Consider the following 19,876-nt stretch of genomic DNA (forward strand, 5'->3'; position numbering starts at 1 on the left):
CTACATACATATGTATGCATGACTAAACAATGATTCTGATTATTGTTGCCAAGTTGTGTTCTGTTTATTTAGCTGATTAATGCTGTTTTTTAGTAAATGCCTTAGAGCTTCCACCATAACCTTTCAAATTAGTATAGTATGATGGGATTCCTTATTTACAAAATTCAATTAGTTGGTGAAAATACTGATTAAAGTGGTTTTTCAATTAAGTGCCTAGCTCTAATTGAAATGTAGATAAGCTTAGTAATAGATAACAGCAATTTTGATTAAAACTTTTCCACCAGCTTATGAAAGTTTTTTTATTTATTGGTAGCAAAATTGGGCTTGGACAATTCTGACAGACTACATCAGTTTTTGCCTATCTCTATCAACAAGAGCACTTCCCATTTAAATACGTCCAATTTGGCCCACCCTGTACAAGCTTTTCACACTCAATTCCTTCATATTGTTGCAGGCAGACTTGTAATTTCTAATGCTAGTTTAAAGTTTTAAATCAAATTTTAACATTGTACAACAGTACTTTAGAGAATGAAACCAACCCAAGTAAACATCAAACTCTTGACAGCTGCTACATGTTTCTTGAATCATTAACATTTAATGTTTCCTGAGTTAAAATGCAGAGTAGATACAGGTGAGGAAATGTGAACATTATGTAACGTTTTAATGATTAATAATTATTGCTGATCGTTTCCGTCATAATTAATAAATGTAAATTTGCAACCAGCGGTAAATGCCAAACGACAACCAAAAAAAAACCCAATATTTACCTGCTACGATTGCCGTAAAATTGATCAACCGTTACGATCTTGCAAAATTTGTGAAAAAAAAGCAAAAATTTGTTGGGTAACAAAGTAATTCCAACGTCACAGACGTGGAAAGGAATATAAAATAGTGTGTATGTCAGAGGACTAAAACGCGCCATTGTTTTATCTCGCAGTAAATCTCAAATTCCAGAGCAGCAAGAGAGTTTGCAATGTTTATAACACATCTTATAGAATTATCTAAATTGCTTTTATACATAAAGTGCATAAGTCTGTTAGATGTTGTATTTATAAAGAATTCACAGAGAGCATCTTTGTGAGTCGATTACACTTTAGATAAAGTGGTCCTACACACTTTTTTCCATTTTTCTCCAAAGCAAATATTCAATTTCAGTTCCCTTCCTACTAAGGTAAACTAAACTTAACTGACATTTGTTTAATAAGTTCAAAAAATACGAGGCAACCAGTTTTGAGTTGAAAATAGCAAACCAAACACAATCTGGTAAAATAAATAATTATAATTCTCGTTACTACGATAGAAGAAAAAGTGGAAGCCGGCTGACATTTAATCTGGTTCAAGAAACAAAGATAGACTTGCCTAGTAATTACAATTTTTTTAGCCATTTAAAGGTCAACTGATTACGAATTAATAATCGTGAAAGGGATTCGCTGCGTTCACCGTGTACACACCTCGTTCGAGTCGAAAAATAATCGTGGAAGAAATCTCGCAAACCGTTTTTAAAGGCCAAAAGAACATCGAACCAATATAATAAGTCACCAAAGATCCTACTACCGTACAAAATAATGGTGCAGAACAATCGACGGTTGTGGCAGATGTTCGATTGTTTTGTCGTTTTTGGTGTCTTTTTTGCCGGAACCCTGACTGCCATTTATGCGTATCTGATAAATGGTTAGTGTCAGAAAAAGAAAGCGACCGGTCATTGTATGGAGTAGTTGAGAAAAAAAGTGACTTAATTAGTTTAGGTACTTCGGTATGAAAGGCCTACTCGTAAATGTTTCAAGAAATCAATAATAACGACATTTAAGTCATTAAACTATGGTGGCAATTACCTAATGGCAAATTGGATCATAACGGGTTTTAAAACACGGCATGGTCGTGACGTAATGTCAATAAGTCGTAATTGCTTACCTATTCGTGCCAGATCCGTTTCATTTTGCCGCTTATTTTCCTTTACATCATCGGCACGATTACGCTATTGGTCGAGCGATTTTCATTTTTCGTGACCGTGTCAACCAACCAGATATTTCAATTGAACCAGCCTAGCAGCATTAGGAAGCACTAGCATGGAAATTGGGTTCATTTGTTCAATGCTTTTAGTAATAATCAATCACATCAGTTTCAGCAAACAATTCTACTTGGAAATTGCCCCAGACATAATGGTTCCATTGTCTGGTAATACGTACATGGATATCTTAAATTAAGTTCATCAGGTCATAGTGCAATGATCTTAAAACGGATCGGAGGAATCGTCATCATTTCAGATGCAATCATTTTTTAGGTTAGAGAAAAGTCAATGAATTTTTCCCTCTAAGGACAAATATGTTATTATCAAAAAGACATAAATTTAAAAGATGTTATCTAGAAAAACAGATAACACAAGTTACGTCACATCGAAGTAAGCCTCCAGGTTCTGATAATTTTAAAAGGTAATATCTTCATTGAACGTTTAACTAGAAAACCCCTTTCTGGGACAACATTAAGTCATGGTTTCTCTCCGAGAATAATCAAGAAATTTCGGTCATCTGGCGTAATAATACACAATAAACAATCGAGAGAAAAAAACCAGTTACTTGCGTATGGAGTATAATTGGGAAGTTTGTAGGTCAGAACTTGAAGATCGCGTGCCAAAAACGTATTTCACCAAATCTATCCGTAGTTTAGAATGTAAACATGATGTTTTTGCAATAAACGAGATGGCTAATCTGTGGGAGTTTAGCAAGACTACCATTGTTATAATTTGTATTTTTTTTACATAGTTTTCTTATTAACCATACTTGCTTTTATAAAAAAATTATATGTATTATTATTATCTAACACAAATTATACTTCCAAAATCAGTGGAATAGACTAGGCTATTAAAAGACACTTTGATTTCTTATAAAATGTCATTTGTCAAAAATGTTAAGAACGTCTGGAATAGGAATGGGATCGTGAAGTCAGTGACATACTATTATAACAATTGTTTTATCCTGCTAAGATTTGAACAATGACAGTTGCACATTCAATTTTTTTTGGGTCACGTGACTGTGTTCTTTATTTCGAACTTTGACAGCTTTATTTTGACGTCCCAGACAATTTTCACGTTCAAAACTGAATTGGTTAGGGTCACGTAACTGTTTTAATTATTTTTTATTTTTTTATCCTATTGACATAACATAATTCTTTCAGAGTCACCTGACTGTTTTAATCATTTTTTAGATGATATCAATTTGAACTTTTACGGATTTTTAGAGAAGAAACAGTCAGTTGTCAAAAATGTTAAAAATATTCTTTGTTAAGAATGTCAGACAATATATTAATTATAATAAAATAACTTTCATTCCTATCTAATAGTGCTTTGCTGCTTCCTTTTCGTTGATCTTTATTTTATCAGGTAAAAGCCGAGAGGTAAACAGCTGAGTACAATTTTGTACACTAATTCCTAATATGCCAATAATGTCCACTAATTCCTTGTAATGCCCAGTAATTCCTAATAACTCCCAATAACTAATCTAACCTAACAATTACCACTAATTTTCTAAATTACCACGACTGGATAATCTAAAAAAACCTTTTTTAATAAAAAAAAAAAAAAGAAAAAATGTTTGCAACGATTTAACCGGAAGTAGATATCAACTGCTGCATAGTTTTAAATGGGAAAAATGCAACATTATTGCATTTTTGGATTCTACGTCAAATTCATTAATGTCATACACTTTTCTGTATCCGTTTCTGAGATATTTATACCGTTCTATGTGAAATTTAATATTTTCCGTCTCCAAAACAATAATTTTAAGTTTGTATTAGGTCACTTATTTAAAAAAATATTCGAGTTATTGAAGGTTAAAGTAGTAGCTGTCAAATTCAGTCAAAACTGTCAAACAACTCGTTTATTTGCAACACTTTGTTTAGACTTTTATATGTCAATGGATCCAAAGCTAACTAAACGTTTTTCTTGACTGTAACCACTCTAACTTCTTTGAGGGATTTTTTTTTAAATCGGTCAGGTACGGCCCTGATATTTGGCACAAACCTAGCACAGTGATTGTCAAATTTAGAGCCGTAGCAAAACTGTAGAAATAAAATCATTACAGTAGATTTTCGCTTGCACTAAGTGGCCAACATAACGCAAAACCCATTGGAATAGTGGTGGTGTTTCAGACAAATTTGACCCTTACGAAAAATTGTAATTTGCAAAATCGGTTGTTCAAGAAATTTCTATGCATTACATCGTAGTAGCTCATGTAACCGTGTTTTCTTAATTTTCCAGGGTCAAATTAGCTCTAACCAGTCAAAAAGTGTTTCTGGGACACCCTATCTGTAAACCGTAGATAACACGCGTATTTATAACACTTTGTATATACTTTTATATGTCGATGGACAGCCAATGACATGAGCTTTCCATTGACGTAGAAAAGTCGGTTGGTTAGTGGTACCGTTTAGCCACTAGAGGGCGTCCAACCTTGACCAATTTTTTGGGGGAATCTTTTGTTTAATATTTAAAAACCCGCTTAATTGCACTATTTTGTGTTAGTTTTATACGTCAATGGAGAACCAATGGAATGACCTTTCTAAAAAGTTCCCAACATGGATTGATAGGTTAGACGGTTTGGCCGCTAGAGAGCGTCAAAGTTGACTATTTTTTTATGACTTTTTTCGTGCATCCTTTTGTTCAATCTTCAATAACTCGTTTATTTGCACCATTTTTAGTAGTGTTTTATACGTCAATGGATAGCCAATGAAATAAGCTTTCTAACAGTCTCCCAATTTGAATGGATAGGTTAGACGGTTTGGTTGCTAGAGGGTGTCAAAATTGACTAATTTTTTTATGACTTTGTTGGTGCATTCTTTCGTTCAATCGTCAATAACTAGCTTATTTGCCACACTTTGTATAAATTTTTATATGTCAATGTATAGCCAATGAAATAAGCTTTCTATTGACGTATAAAAGTTGATGGGTTAGGGGTACGGTTTTGTCGCTAGACAACGTGAAAATTTTTAAAAGTAAAATTACAAAATTTATAATTTTTCATTGTATTCCAACGAAATTCATTAAAATTACCAAACATTATTTATGTTTAAATTCCAATGATAGATGTATAGAAAAATTATTTTATGAATTTTTTTTTATAATATAATTTAGACGTTCCCAATTCTGTTAATAGTTTTCAAAATACCAATGTACCTCCAGTAATGCCCATTAATTCCTAAAGTTTGTTCACCATAATGACCCAGCGGTTTACCCCTCGGTAAAAGCCGAGAGTAATAAAATACAACATTTTACCATAAACCACATTAACGCTTTTCAACCAATTACATTCCATAAATTGACTAGGTTTTTTGCATCAAAAAATGGTAATCAAGTAAAAAGAAAGAAAATGTGGTATATAAATATAAATCTTAATAAAATCCAAGATGGACAGTTTTGTAAATTAAAATGGCCAATAATTCAGAATCAACGCTAATCAAAAAATTACTCTTTAATTAAACCAGACCGTATAAACTGAATTAATCAACGTTCTAAAAGGAGACCGAAAAATAATTAATCTAATGCACTTAGACGCTGAATTTACTGTGTCAATGCCTTTACGGTCGTAGAAAAAAACCACCCGACGTAACGCACTCGGTCTCAAAAATCTCGATTACTCAACCAGGCCCGTAATCTGATAATTAGTTAATTTTTGAACAATAAAAGTGGGTTAAGACTAATGCAACGCAATACTGTTTCCAATTACTGTGGCCACCTGTAAAGCGTGAGAAACCGAAACAATATATCCTTTGGCGAAATGCCTACGGAGGCGTTCGTTAATGACAAAATAATGATCTGCAAAAAACCTTTTGGGGAAGAACCGAATGTTACTTATTAATTTCTTACTTTGTATATGCTACCTTATGTAGGCCAGTGAGGGCGTTTGATATGATTAAGTAAGTCTCCCACCAAATTAAAATTGAACCCTTTTATTCTACCAAATTAACATCAACGTCTGAGTAATGCTGCAATCGACTCAAGTTGACGTCACTATTGTGAGATTACATCCCTCCCTATCGAGTGCTACAAACATCCCCCTTTGCCAATTTAATCCAAATAGGGTTGACTAATTTAGGCAGAAATTTGAATATATTGCGTTTAGGTGCAGTTGGACTTAATGCCAATTCGTTGCTATGTCAGTAATTACTTTAAAAATTGAAATACCCATAAGATGGAGTCCTTGAAATACGATTAGCATCTCGATGGTAATTACAGTAATTTTAGTGTAAGCGACCCTGACTTGATTTGAGTAGTATTTTACAACATACAGAATAACTATATATTCGATTTTACCTTTTTGCATTCCTGTTGGCGTCCAGATTATCATGGTACTCAGACGTATCGTCCTGAAACAAATTAGTTCGTTAGGTTACTTCAAAACCAATTTAACCTACGGGCTATTTTCATACTCTAGTAGTCGCTCTAATATTCTCATTACTATGCCTATAACCTACTGGCACCTATTAATTTGAAATTTTCAGTATTACCGGTCGGAAAGTGGGACACGTCACTTTAACGCGCATATATCGAGTTTTTTCCCATAAATAATAACATGAGAAATGATCCACTTTACGTCCGTACGCCTTTTACTCACCATCACACAGCCAACGGGTTTGGTCCAGCAGAAGGCCCATTTCAGTTTGTAAAACATGGTTTTTTTGATGGATTGAAAATTGGTTTTCCCGCATCCGATGCAGTTGCACCATATCGAAAAAATAAAACGCTTCCGAACCGATAAAAATGATTTGCGTACTTTCACCGTGAATATAAATTGCCTTATATGGTAGCGTCGAACCGTCTCGCTATATCAAGTGCGACAACCTATAGCATAACTGGATGAGTTGAATGAAACGTTCATATTTGCACTTTTTCGAGGTGATAAGTGCTAAAACAAATAAAGAAAAACGAAAATTGATAAGAATGTAGATATGACGTAGTCATCAATAGGTGAATTTATTAAAATAACAGAATTTTTTTAGTTGGTTAACTAATTCTTAAGATTGTTATCTGATACATTTTTCAGCACAGTGGGTAGTTTGTGATTGATGCAAATACGGCACATGTGCACTTACCATTAGTGATTAAAAAGAGTCAGTAATCAGTAAAAATAATCCTTCGAAACCATTTGAGCTTATCTTACTGTTAATATAGTAATTTCTCAATAAAACATATTGTGATTACGCGTTTGCAGTATACTCACAAAAAATTCCCTGGAAATATGAGTAACTGAACAGATCAAAAATATTTTGTCTTTATTTACCAGCATTGTTTTAAATGCAACAAAACAAATCTTGAAATGTTTATTAGTTAAAAGGCTTATAGAGTCTGGGGGTACATAAAGAATAGAAGCTAGTAGCAGTGGCGGCTCGTAGTAAATTTGAAAGGTAGTGCACAAAAGAAGGGCCAATTAGCGTCGCAGGCGAAAAATTTTTTGAGCCCACGCCCAAAATTCCTACAATTTTAAAATATGTAATTGTTTTCAAATATTTCACACTAACGTTAGGAAATACTGGAGGCATTTTAAAAAGTCGCGAAGAAAAATAACACGTGACTGATAAGAAAAACCCCGAGTGCACGATCTAATTGTGCACACGGGCCAGCTTAAAACATCGACTGACTCTAGACAGTCGCGGGGTACAGAGGGGGCGGACGGCGGAAGTTCGACCAATCAGATTTACTATACCCATGAGCTGTGCACTTGATTTTACCACGGCACACGGTGCACGGTGGCGGCGGTCATCCGTAATTCGTCCAGATTTCGTTTATTTATTAATAAAAGCTTATTTATTTCCAAGATTAATACTTGGTATTAATAGAAAATTATTTCAATCATTATAAGATTTATAATAAAAACATGCATTTTTGGACCCAAAATTTGGGAGTGCACGTGCACATGTGCACTTATTGAGGAGCCGCCACTGGCTAGTAGTTGTGTACGGTTATTCCTCACTAGACCAAGCAGACTTAAATTTGACAATTGTCACATGACACTACATTGTGTACGATTAGGGCAGTCACGTGATCTGTCAGATCATCATCTGATTGATGGACGGGAGGAATAATCGATCTTAGTAAATGTACAATTTAAATGCTAACCATTATAACGTGACAAAACTTAAAATACTGAAACCATAACAATCAATAGGATAAAGATAAGGACAACTCTTTGAAAATGGTTTTATTATGAGAATCTTGTATTTTCTGATAATTTTCAATTTCTAGGAAGCTTTCTAAAAAAACTATACACCGTTTCAGTATGTTAATACGTGTAATCTGTCAAGAAATGTTAATCTACTACATTGTCCCGTACGACCGGAACTGCATATAAGCTTAAGAAGAAAGTATCTGAGCTTAGCACTGTTTGATAACGGATTTAACAAATTAACACCTGCAAGCATTTTAATAAACAAACTTTCATGACTTGTTTTCACATTTACAAGATTAATACAAAGTTTTAGTGAAACATTGAGTGGAGGTGGCGCAAGGCAATTAACGTATTTTGCACTCGGTAAATTCTTGGTCATCCGTATCAAATTGATCAACTAAAGCAAAAAAAACGCATAAAAATGCCCAAAACTAATGTTGCTTTAACTGCAAATTCATTAGATACCTGCAAAGGTTAGTTGTTTCAGATTGTGTCGATTCTATGTACAAAGTCACGGCTTTTTTTGACAGACGCCAGTTGACGAGTAACTAACAAATAAGTAATGACGGATGAACAGTTCAATGTTTAATTCAAATATTAAATAAAAATAATGACAGTAATTAGTTGTTTGAATTTACAAGTAGCAAAATTAAGACAAGTAGGTAACATCAACGTTCCATCGAGTGAAGAAAAATGGCAAAGTTTCTTTTACCACAGCAAGAGCTTCGCCAGCCTATGACCTAGGGGGAGGGCATGTTGATATGGAATGGAAGATGGGAAAATGGTATTTTATTTAAAATTACAAGAAACTTGTTCAGTGAGACCTATTTCCTGATTATATCAATTGAAACATAATCTCCTTCGGTTTTTTGTAAATTTGTCGACTATTTTATTATGAAAATCCTTTCGCCCATTCTGTATTCAATTTGTACAAGAACTATCTTCACATGAACTAAGTCCTCTATTGATCATTTGAGTGACACGCATCGATTTAATTTCGTTCTTCCTCATTCCATTCGATCAGAATCATCGCAAGCTAAATTCGGGATGTTTCCACTGACATTTGCTTCGAACGCATTGCGTTTAATATTAGAACTCCCCCGTGATCACTGATGCTATAAAGTCCTAGGTTTTCCGTAAATTTCCTCGCTGAAAATTCAAATGGGGGTTCGTTCAACCCCTAGATTTATAGCGGAGTCTAATGTCGGGATAGTCTGGCGCCATATTGGAAAATGGGGTGGAAACTCTGATCTTTTTTTTATATTTCAAGTCTTGCTTGGTTGGATGCGAACGCATCAAGAAAAGTGACGTCATTTCAGTAAGGAAAAAACTGGTAAATTGTTGGTTAATGTGCTTGACGAACAACGCATCGGTGGCACCGAACAATAATTACAAAAGACCTGAACAAAAGAAGAACTTGACCATGAAACCGCAAAAATTTGGGGCATTTGTGCGCTAATCTGTCTTTGTTGTTTTCGGTCCGAGTACCTTTTAAGAAACAGATTACCTTATCGAAGAAACATTCCAACGGTTGCTGGTTTCTTCCACTTTTGACCTCACCAACAGTTCTTCCACTCAATTATTGAATGTAGGCTTTTGGAGAGTTCGTGCATGTGCATATATGATGAATCATTAAGCTAATCTCCTGAGAAAGCACTTAATGCCCCGAGCGTAGGAGCTAGGGCAGTGCACTAGTAATTAGAACGACTTATTCATTAATCTGCATTGCTGATGATGGTCGTTATTAATTTTCTGATCGCTGTGATCTTTAGGTCACTTCCTTGTTCTCGAGCAACCGTGTCGCGAATAAATAGAAATGGCTAGCAATACATCTTGTCTTATCTGTCATCATCATCATTATTAAATAGGTCGGTTTTGTGGATTATTTCTTAGATTAACAAAGATTTTTTTTTCTTACGTCATCGTTTGTCCATTTCATTAATCAGCATCCAAGTCTATCCATCGAAAGGCTATTGTGTGTACGCAGCTTAATGAGCTTGAATGGTTACCCTCATTTTTCTTTCCATTTTTTTTTAAGACAGTGGCGACTCGTTTCTGCAAACGCATGACTAACGAGCCGCTGTCTTTCAACTTTTTGCCGTCAACAATAATATCTGTATTAAATATCGCAGGTGTACCGAGCAATGCACAATCATTTGGGCATGTCTCGCAATAATAAATATCCAATATGCCAAATAAGGTGCGGAGTCCTTGGCGTTTATCGAAGGAGAATATTGAATTGAAATATGAGAAAAAGACACATTCATAGGCGCACGTCTAATTTAATATTCCAAAATGAGGTGGCCTATTGAAGCAAATCGAGATTTTGCATAAACAGTTACAATTGTTGCAAAACGCAGAAATTGCCATAAATCCTTTTATGTCTTTGTCTTGTTTACATTTACATTTGCATAAATGAAGAAAGGATTTATTTATTCCACAATATGGATTATTAATTTGCAAATTTGTAATTTCAAATTAACGGGTCGGCACTTCTAGCAGGTGTGTCTGTATACGCCTATATTTGTTTTGCGGTTTATTTTTAGTTCAGAGACCCGGAGACTCCAGGTTTGCTACGTTTTTATCCAGATGTTAACCACAAACCGACTGAACTGAATTTCAAAATTGGCTAATATTGTTCTCCGCTTCTATACTCATTTATAAAGGTCGTTTAGTTGAGTGTCAAACAGTAAAGCGTTAGCTTAGCTCTTTGTGATTGGTCAAAAAGCTGTTTTTTTGACAGTGACAGACTACCCACTGTGCTATGATTTACGCAATTTCGCACATGTAACCTTAGCATAAGAATAATGGCAAAAAGTTGAAGAAATACTTGCTAGTTATGTACTTACGTACGAACAGCTCTTCAGGATTAGGATCATCTTTTTATAGTATTTTATCGTTTGATTTATCAAATCACGGCACCATAACGCGTAATTTACAAATCAGAAAACACAGAAGACCAACATGGCCGGTCCTCTCAAACTAGACTAGACGTTAACTGTCAAATTTCATAAAATCAACAATTTTGACATTGAGGAAAAAGCCCCTTTGCACTATTGTGAGTGTTCTGTTGTAAACTTCAATCAGAAAATATTAAAATATAGTGATTTTTCAGTCGTTCTTAGTGCGAAGTTGAAGTATGGTTGAAGGATGTAAAAATGGGTACTACTAACGTTAATAAAGGATTCAATGTAAACTCAGGTAGGTATCAGTTTACCACTGTCAAAAAGAAAATCCATGATCATGATGGGTTGTAAGAAGGTGTTTACTGGTGTGACTCACATTAGAAGATGGCAGCATCCGTGATTTATTTGCGTTTTTCATTGGCAAGTTAGTGCAAGTAGGGGCTGAATTCACGATACCATGGAGCGAGCAGAGCAAATTTGACGTCACGCTGATGTAATTTGACAGTTGGTTCAATTATGGTGTTGTTAAATTACGTCATAGTGACGTCACATTCGCTCCGCTCTCTCTCTCCAAGAAAGGTCAAAACTTTCCTATCCTATCATTTGCCGCCATATAACGGTTGTTCAATAATTGTTATGGTCAGGTCGTCTATGGATGGCAATTGTCACAAAAAGCGTATTTCTTAGGTAACGTTACAAACAATTATTATATGACATCTGTCAATCCGCCGCGCCACCGCCTACTAGACTAGAAAGCCTAGAAAGTGCTTGTCAAAAATTGCAATATGGCGGAAATAGTGGTGACAGTTTGCGTTTGTTTGTATTGTGGAAATTGAGTTTTTTTGAGGATTAGATAAAGTTTTACGGTTTAAAATCACGACTTGAGGTTATTTTGCGTTTGTTTGCTACCGTTCATAAGTTTTTCAAGCCGCATTGTAACAGCAATTCAGGAAAAAACCCAACCGTGTCAGATTTTTACTTTACAAAAAGAATGAATGTTCTTGGTAATAACATAAGAACCATTTACCAGTTTTGCTTCTACTAAGCTCTATCTATACATATCTGGATCAGGAATGAACCTTTTTTTGATTTTCCACTCACAACTTGCAATCAACTACACGAAACAATTTAAAAGAAACATATTTTTTACTGCATCTGCATACGTTTGTGTATAAAACGAAAATCGCTAACGCCGCCATTAAAAGTGACATTTTAGGCTTTCTAGTACAGTCCTTGTTCGATTCAAGGACTCTACGCAATGGGCCTATCCCACATATCATAAATTTTTGTTTTAATGACTGGAATCGAAAGAATAGGGTCAAAAAACTAATTTTTCATATTCTTGAAGAAAAAATTATGGTCGTAAATGTTCCTACATTAGTTTGAATTTGTCCATTAAATTTAAAAGATTGTTTTGGCGCGCATGTGACGTACCTAATTCTGGGCGATTTTATTGGCTGTTGCACGCCATCTGTTTCACTTCTTGTCGCTGATTGGTTGATAGTGTAGTACGTCACCGGCGGCGGGCGTTTTAAACATGAGATTAATGTAGTTTTTATCGTCATTTTTTTTCTATTTAGGCTTAATATTTTTGAAAACAAAAAAATACGGGTATAATATTTTCAATCCGTCTTTGTAATTATGAAATAAAAAAAAATTGTGGGACAGGCCCATTGGTGCTGGTAGGCACGTGACGTCTGTACATAAATGACAGTGTCAATCATGTGCCTAGTTGTTAAATATCATCCTTTCCTATCCAAAACTCTCAGAATCAAATATAAACTAATTTCTTATAATCATTGTTTATGTTTACTTCTTTTGAGTCAAAGTGATTTAAGTTCGTCTCATGATCATTGGAAGGTATCAATCTTTATTCATTCTTATTAACTTCAAACTGATGTTTTAAAACAAATATTTGATGTGTTAAATAGTTTCATATTTTAATTTTGTTTAATTTTCTCAGAAAATTTCACTTTTTAATCACAAATTCCAGCTTTAAGGGTATTGCAGCACTACTTTAATAGCAAATTTGTCCTGATGATTAGTGATTTAAAAAGGTTAATGTCAAGTGAGAGGCAAGCATCCACTTAAATTTCTATTTGCATTGATTAATCAGTAGTGCAATAAATAATACGGAATAAGAAACGAGTACAATAACTTCGTTATCGATCTAATTTATCTGTTATTTATAAAGCGTCATACGGTTAATAAACATCTCGGGCATTTTGTTAGATAACACTAAACCAAAACAAAGCAAACGACAGGAATATTAATGTAATGTTTGTTAGCTTATTATTACTTCGGAGAATAATCCCGTGTTGTGTCTAGTTAAAATGCAACTACCAGTTCTCCACCACACATGACCATAAGAGATTTTTTTTTGTAAAGGCAACGTAGTAGTAAGAAAGAGTGCATTGACAAGAGGAATTCCCACAAAATCGGATTACCTGACTTTAATGCTAGCAAAGCAACAATTATGTCACCTTCAGTTCCCATCAAATCTAAATCAGTATTAAATGCATATGTATGTATTTGCAGCATTACTGTACGGTTTAATATTTATTAACAGTCGTTTTACGAAAGACGTATAAGGCATATAAGCATGTCGTTTAAAATATATCATGAGCGATTTGCATGTATGAATATTAATAGCATTACAAACAACACTATTCTCATTATAATTTGTGTCTCAACGAGTGCCTTACCTCGCTCTGACTTAAGTAAAATGATTCTTGGATCGTCTCACTAGCTGCCTGTTACTTTTAAGTATAGACAATTTACAAGGTGACACGTTTGTGAATACCATAACACAAAGCATCAACATTAATCACTGCCGCTTTAAAACCGCCATTTTATTCGTCAATTAGTTATTTTTCTTTGTTTTGTTTGAGATTTCAATCCACTTGATAGCTCCGACGTACTGTTATTACCCATCAGTCAATGGCAGAAGGGTTATTATCAACGGATGATTGCGCTTTGAATTGTATGCATAAGCGAGTTAATATCTGCCTTGGTTAATGGTTTTCCAAGTGCAACGGCTGTATAGACAAAAAAAAAAGTGGGGCTCTAATTTTCTTCATATGCAAGATTAGCATACGGGAAAGGTCGTCTTTGTTGTTGGATTTCTTTCATTTTTCAGTTTTGACAAGGTCAACATACGGCCTTAAGTCTGTTTAACTATTTGTTTAGGAGGGTTTAGAGGGTCGAGAATGGTTTAGAAAGCTCTCACACGTTTAACAGGTTTTTTTCACTCCTATTGTTTAGCAGTGTTTCTGGTAAAGGCTCTAATAAGAAAATTGATCCTAGCAAATATAAACAAACTTATTTTCTTCATGTCCATTGCACTTTAATGTCACTGTTTCTATTTTGTAGTGTGATTTATAAAGCCATCAATAACAGTCTTATTATGGTATAAAAGATCCACTAAACTACTTTTTTTTAATATTTGCATTGGTAATTACTATTATTATTGTCAATTGACCTGGTTTACTTATCCCTAGGTTATGTTATTACTAAGGTGGAGTTTTTCTCAAACATTCTTCTTATAAGAGGGAGAAGAATGGCAGAAAAAATTGTTAGGTTACACATTAATAATGTTTGTTTTATTGACATTCCCTTAAATAAACCTACTACACAATAATTGGAGTGTGAAATGTTGACAAGGATAAATCAATTTCAATAGTTACCCAACACTGTTATTATCAATTTATCTTTATAAACTGGAAAGTATAATAACTCACATTTTTGGGCACAATCTGCAAGTTCCTCAATCGAATCTTTGGAGGTCTGGAGTTGTTGTTTTTCCAGCTGTTATCCAGATTTTCCTGACGATTGTTATTGCCGTTGGGACAAACCAGATTGCTCCATGGAGCTGGAGCGTTCTGGCTCCTCAGAGGCGGTAAAATGTACAACATCGTACAATTCGCCAGGTTAGGCACAGTTCAGCTTTAAATACCACTCATTGTACATGGATTGAAAGGAAAAAGCCGCTGTAAACACTGAAAACGCTTCCAATGTTGCGCTACAGAGATTTTCAAACAAAACGCAAACCGCGTTTCGACCGCACTAACGCAGTTGCCGTTCCGAACTGAAGCCCGAAGTAAACGTCAGACCCTCAGACCGTAAACTGACTGAAAACAGCTGAATCCTAGTGAAACGGCAGGGCCGTATCGATATGGAGTTCTAGCCGTTGACCGATAACTTTCGATCGATTTGCAGAAAGCTCAGAATACACTCTTTTTATGTTTCTCAGAATACAGAATTCGCAGAACGAGTTACGGTCGGTGCGACACGTTGAGAATGAGATAGTCATTGCATACAGAGTATCTAAGTTTTAGTTTAGCCACCAAGGACTTAGTTCAAGATGTTAAAATGTAGCTAATTACTGTAGTTTGAATCCATATTTCCTCATAAATAGTTCAAAGATTAGATTAATTGTGTAAGTGCACAAACAAACCAAAATCACGATGAATATATTCGGAAAATAGGTTTAGGACATAATCTGCCCCCTTGAAAATCTTGAAATGATATACTATTCTTGTCTGTATATTGAATTCTAATCATACAAAGTACTAGGAGTCAGAGACCAATCTGAAGATTTGTTAAGTAGACCCAATCTGCCCTTACTATCAGTCAGATTCAAAAGTTTTCTCCCATTATCATGTCTGATAGCAAAATAACTAAACAACTATTAATAACTAATTTAAGGACCTAAACCCACTTGTCCAAACACTCTAAACATTGTAAGTTTTGCACATGAACCCAACACTTTTATGCAAATAAGAGCTGTGGAAAGTAATAATTCTAATAATTCTTATGATTTGAAGGCAGGAACAGAACAATTTTTTCCCTTTCTGTAATGGTACAGAAATCTTTGCCTGTGAAGAATTTACTTTGAGAGTAGTAGTACTTTATGTGCTCACTTTGGAGCTTAATGTAACTGCCCAACTTTTCAATTACAGCTCAGATCTGTACTCACTAGAAATAATAATGATGCATGACAAATGCATACAGTAGTTAAACCAGTTTACAAGTACAATTTTGAGCATTAACATAAATTAATGTGGATCAACAGATAAGATAAATAATAATCAGGTCGTAATCAACTGTTATGGTCTATGCAAAAAATTGGAAATAGCTTCACACTAAGGAAAATTGTGAATACTTTTTCAGGGTTACATGATGAATGAATCCCACACCTACATTGTGTAGTTTAGTCCTTTTTATTGATCTACTTTAAAAAACCACCTCCCACACACTCAATCTAGGAATAATTAACTCAGTACTATATGGGAAAGCATTGTTTTGGTTAGTAAACTTGACACATACCTGACTGGGAGAACTGCTAGAACTGGGGCTCCGTTGAATCGTTACTAATGCCATTTTATGACATGAAGATGAGTGGGCCACGAACGACTCTAAATGAACGAGTGTTGCTAAACAAAAACCTACGGCAATTTCACATTTTTTTACTAATCAGGACATTTTTCCTTTCTTGACAATCCGAATCACAAACACACAAACGTCAAACGCCTGGCCATGTTCAATAATCCCTTCGAAACCGTCCAATCAGATTCAAGCAACGTTATCTGCACAGCCAATCATGAGGCTGAATGGAAGTTTTAGGGCAAATAGAGTCCCGCCATCTTTACTACTTACCGATAAGCATGGAATTAGTTGCCTGTAATACCGACAACGTCAATTGTTATGATTCACATCTTTAAACCATAACGCCATAACCTAAAAATATATTGCTAATAAAAAAAAATAATATAAAATCATGAGTAAAATTTTCACTCCAACAAATCAAATCCGCCTAACTAACGTGGCTATAGTGCGTATCAAAAAGGCAGGAAAACGTTTTGAAATAGCCTGCTACAGAAACAAAGTGGTCTCATGGCGCAACCAAGTGTAAGTAACCTTTCAACCAAAAAAATCCAACATCTAACACATTTTTAACAGAGAAAAAGACATAGACGAAGTTCTGCAAACTCATACAGTATTCACAAACGTTTCAAAAGGTCAGGTAGCTAAAAAAGAAGATTTGATCAAAGCATTTGGCACAGATGACCAAACTGAAATTTGCAAACAAATTTTGGCCAAAGGAGAACTACAAGTGTCTGACAAGGAGCGTCATAGTCAAATCGACCAGATGTTCAAAGATATTGCCACCACTGTGGCTAATAAATGTTTGAATCCTGAATTGAAAAGACCTTACCCAGTTACAATAATTGAAAAGGCTATGAAAGATGCACATTACTCAGTAAAACCCAATCAGACAACTAAAGTGCAAGCTATGGCAGTGATCAAACTGTTGAAAGAGACTAATGGCATACCAATAGAAAGAGCAAGAATGAGGATGAAAGTGAATTTTGGAGGAAAGGATTCTAAAAAAATAAGGGATAAGTTGAAGAAATTGGAAGGACTTGAAATTGAAAGTGAAGAACAGGATGAGGACCAAATCACCATTGTATTTTTAACTGATCCAGGTCATTACAAAGAGATTGAAACTTTGATAAAATCAGAAACAAAAGGTTCTGGCTTGATTGAGGTTTTATCTTATAAGGAGATGGTATTGGGAGATGAATATTTTTAGTTTAAGGTAACAATACAGTTGTTTCTATTATTAAATGTTTATTAAAAAAAACTAATGTTTATATCCACAACTAGCTTCAGGGTGTAAACATTTGTTTGGATGATTTCTTTCAAACCAGCAGGGTTTATCCCTGTATTTTGTGGTTTCTTTAACACTAGGTGGTAAACGCAATCTGACTAGACCATGGACAATTTCAAATAAATATCTGTGGTTTCTTAAAACAGTCTGTACACCACCACATTCTTCCTTAAGTCCTTTCAATAAGTCTTTGGGGATTTCATGTATTAATGATAAAATTTTCACTTCTCCACCTCTGTTCCATGATTCACCATTCAGTTTTGGCACCAAGTTCTCATTTGAAAGTAGTTTTCTTACACAAATTTGAACAATATTTGCTATCAAGCTTTTTTCAACCTTTGTGCAATTTCTAACTTTTTCTACTTCTGACCTTTGAACAAAATTATCACCAGTTTTTAGCAGCACCATTTCCTCAATTTTTCTAACTAAATTCTCTTTAACTTCTGGTGTCATTGAACTCTGTCTGCCCACCAAACATGTACGCTTTGTTGATGGTATTCTCAACTTGTCAATTGAAGTTTCAAAGCCACATTCAGTAGAAATATTTTCAATGTAGTTCATATAGTCTGCATAGGCACTGATAGAAGTGTTTTTTCTGATAAATTTTTGACCATTGAAGTCATATGGGCAACAAGGCAAAACAAAAAAGCTACTGTGGCTTTTTAAAGCCATGACTGGTATCCAGGGTGTTAGTTCATCTGAATGATTGCCAATAATCCAAGTGCAATCTGGGAACAAACTTTCAGGCCCAACTGTTCCAATCTGAATACTTGTTTTTGTAGTCACATGGCTTTAAAACTTAATTGAACTCACCTCAAGTTTGGTTGATTCAGGATAAATATCCCAGGTGGGTCTTCTCCTTACATCAATTCCATAACCACTGTAACCTTCCTGGTTTAATAAATAAACTAAAAGTCCATTTCCACAGCCGCAATCCACAAATTTAACATTTTTGTCATTCTTCCAAAGACAAATTAAATAGCTAGCTATAGCTATGTCTTCAAATACATACTTTTGTGGGTCAGTACCTGATTTTTTAGGCCATTCCTAAAAAAAAAATCTTAAAAATAGGCTCAAATTGAATTATTTGCTACACACCTGAACTAATTTAACTCCATAAATCTCTTTCAGTTGAGTGTAAGTAGAGCAATACTCTTCTACATTAATTAAAGATAAAGAATGGAAACCACCATTTAAATCAACTTCCTCTGACCACTTGACTAGTTTTGGAAACAATTTATCAGCCAACCATTCAGCATGACCAGTGTCAGCATCTTCAAAAGTATTTAATTTCACTTTTAGATTAAAATTACTGGACAATTCAATTTGATAACTAAATGGTGGAGCTATAAGGGTTTTATCAGTATCTGATACTGCTATGAAAGTGATTGAATTATGTTCTTTATTGAATGTTACTATTTCAAGAGCTTTAGGACAGTTTTTTGCCCTTGGAAATAGAATTCTTGTTGATACAAACACACCTTTAGTTGCTATTTTCAAGTCATCTAAAGTAGTTTTGTGAATTTGAACATCTTTGTCATAACACTCTAATAAATTCACCAGAAAATTGTTTTTAATGTTTTCACTAGTCAAGCAGTCAAGTTTTCTTAGTTCATATAAAATTGTACTTTTAGTAAATAAATCCTGTAGCTCTACTGATTTGGACTCAAACTGAACTTCACATAAGTAAGAAGTTGAAGTGCCAATGATTTTGCGATTTACCAGGTGGGGTCTATTGTAATACAAATAAATTGCATCCCAAAACTTATCAGATTGTATGACAGTACTGCTAGTGGTTAGTGGTATACTAAACATGTTTAACTACACTATTGAGAGCCTACTGTCCTAGATACTGAAAAAAAATTATTGATGCAAAATGTGGAGTTAAGGACTGAATGATAAAACCTTTTTGAGGATCCAATCACAATCTTCATAAGACCGTTTTATAATTTCGTCTATCCTAGTCTGGTCAGTTTCAGTCACATACTGCTTGAAACTCTAAAATTTAGTGTATACTGTAGGGTTGGGGCTTTATTTTGTGCCTAAACTCAGTACCTGTTTTATCATAAAATTATAATGTTCTTTTGGACCTTTCGGTAATTTTTGGCACTGTCTTAAAAGATGTTTATAGAGCTTTAATG

The 19,876-nt window shown here is 34.5% G+C and overlaps 3 protein-coding genes across 6 annotated transcripts in view; 1 reads left to right on the forward strand and 2 right to left on the reverse strand.

The window, feature by feature from the left end:
• Nucleotides 1–16,595, reverse strand: part of ssh (Protein phosphatase Slingshot) — a 60,303-nt gene extending 43,708 nt beyond the window's left edge. The window contains exons 1-2 of one of the 3 annotated variants that reach the window (XM_081977202.1): nt 16,391–16,595; nt 6,305–6,357 (exon numbers count right to left, since the gene is read on the reverse strand). In XM_081977202.1, the coding sequence (XP_081833328.1) occupies nt 6,305–6,357; nt 16,391–16,444 (107 nt within the window). In that variant the 5' untranslated portion in view covers nt 16,445–16,595. Of the gene's footprint in view, nt 1–6,304; nt 6,358–6,605; nt 6,813–14,802; nt 15,173–16,390 lie in introns of those variants that run through there. The other 2 variants (XM_081977200.1, XM_081977201.1) reach the window with 2 other exon arrangements.
• A 217-nt stretch (nt 16,596–16,812) lies between these two features.
• On the forward strand, nt 16,813–17,768 carry Sbds (SBDS ribosome maturation factor). Its single transcript, XM_081977282.1, has 2 exons — nt 16,813–16,972; nt 17,024–17,768. Exons 1-2 carry the CDS (start codon nt 16,842–16,844, stop codon nt 17,655–17,657), a joined length of 765 nt encoding a protein of 254 aa, XP_081833408.1. The 5' UTR covers nt 16,813–16,841; the 3' UTR covers nt 17,658–17,768.
• On the reverse strand, nt 17,676–19,735 carry LOC145727574 (putative tRNA (uracil-O(2)-)-methyltransferase). 2 transcript variants are annotated; one of them, XM_081977241.1, is made up of 5 exons: nt 19,641–19,735; nt 19,364–19,587; nt 18,834–19,009; nt 18,549–18,782; nt 17,676–18,497 (listed from the first exon to the last, which is right to left on the reverse strand). In XM_081977241.1, the coding sequence occupies exons 2-5, from the start codon at nt 19,548–19,550 to the stop codon at nt 17,709–17,711; spliced, it is 1,386 nt and encodes a 461-aa protein (XP_081833367.1). In that variant the 5' UTR covers nt 19,551–19,587; nt 19,641–19,735; the 3' UTR covers nt 17,676–17,708. The 2 variants fall into 2 exon arrangements, with proteins under 2 accessions (XP_081833367.1, XP_081833366.1); XM_081977240.1 differs by having other exon boundaries at nt 18,834–19,587.
• Between the last annotated feature and the right edge of the window lie 141 nt (nt 19,736–19,876).

This window comes from Ips typographus, linkage group LG4 (genome assembly GCF_016097725.1).
Source record: "Ips typographus isolate SLU linkage group LG4, UJ_Ityp_2.0, whole genome shotgun sequence".
In the NCBI taxonomy this organism is placed as follows: domain Eukaryota; kingdom Metazoa; phylum Arthropoda; class Insecta; order Coleoptera; family Curculionidae; genus Ips; species Ips typographus.

Excerpts from the sequence above, each read along its gene's own strand:
- Sbds (XM_081977282.1), top strand. The coding sequence starts at position 16,842 with ATGAGTAAAATTTTCACTCCAACAAATCAAATCCGCCTAACTAACGTG. Across the intron at positions 16,973-17,023 it reads GTCTCATGGCGCAACCAAGT|AGAAAAAGACATAGACGAAG; the intron begins GTAAGTAACCTT and ends CATTTTTAACAG.
- LOC145727574 (XM_081977240.1), bottom strand. The coding sequence starts at position 19,550 with ATGTTTAGTATACCACTAACCACTAGCAGTACTGTCATACAATCTGAT. Across the intron at positions 18,783-18,833 it reads ATGGAGTTAAATTAGTTCAG|GAATGGCCTAAAAAATCAGG; the intron begins GTGTGTAGCAAA and ends TTTTTTTTTTAG. Across the intron at positions 18,498-18,548 it reads CTGAATCAACCAAACTTGAG|ATTGGAACAGTTGGGCCTGA; the intron begins GTGAGTTCAATT and ends ACAAGTATTCAG.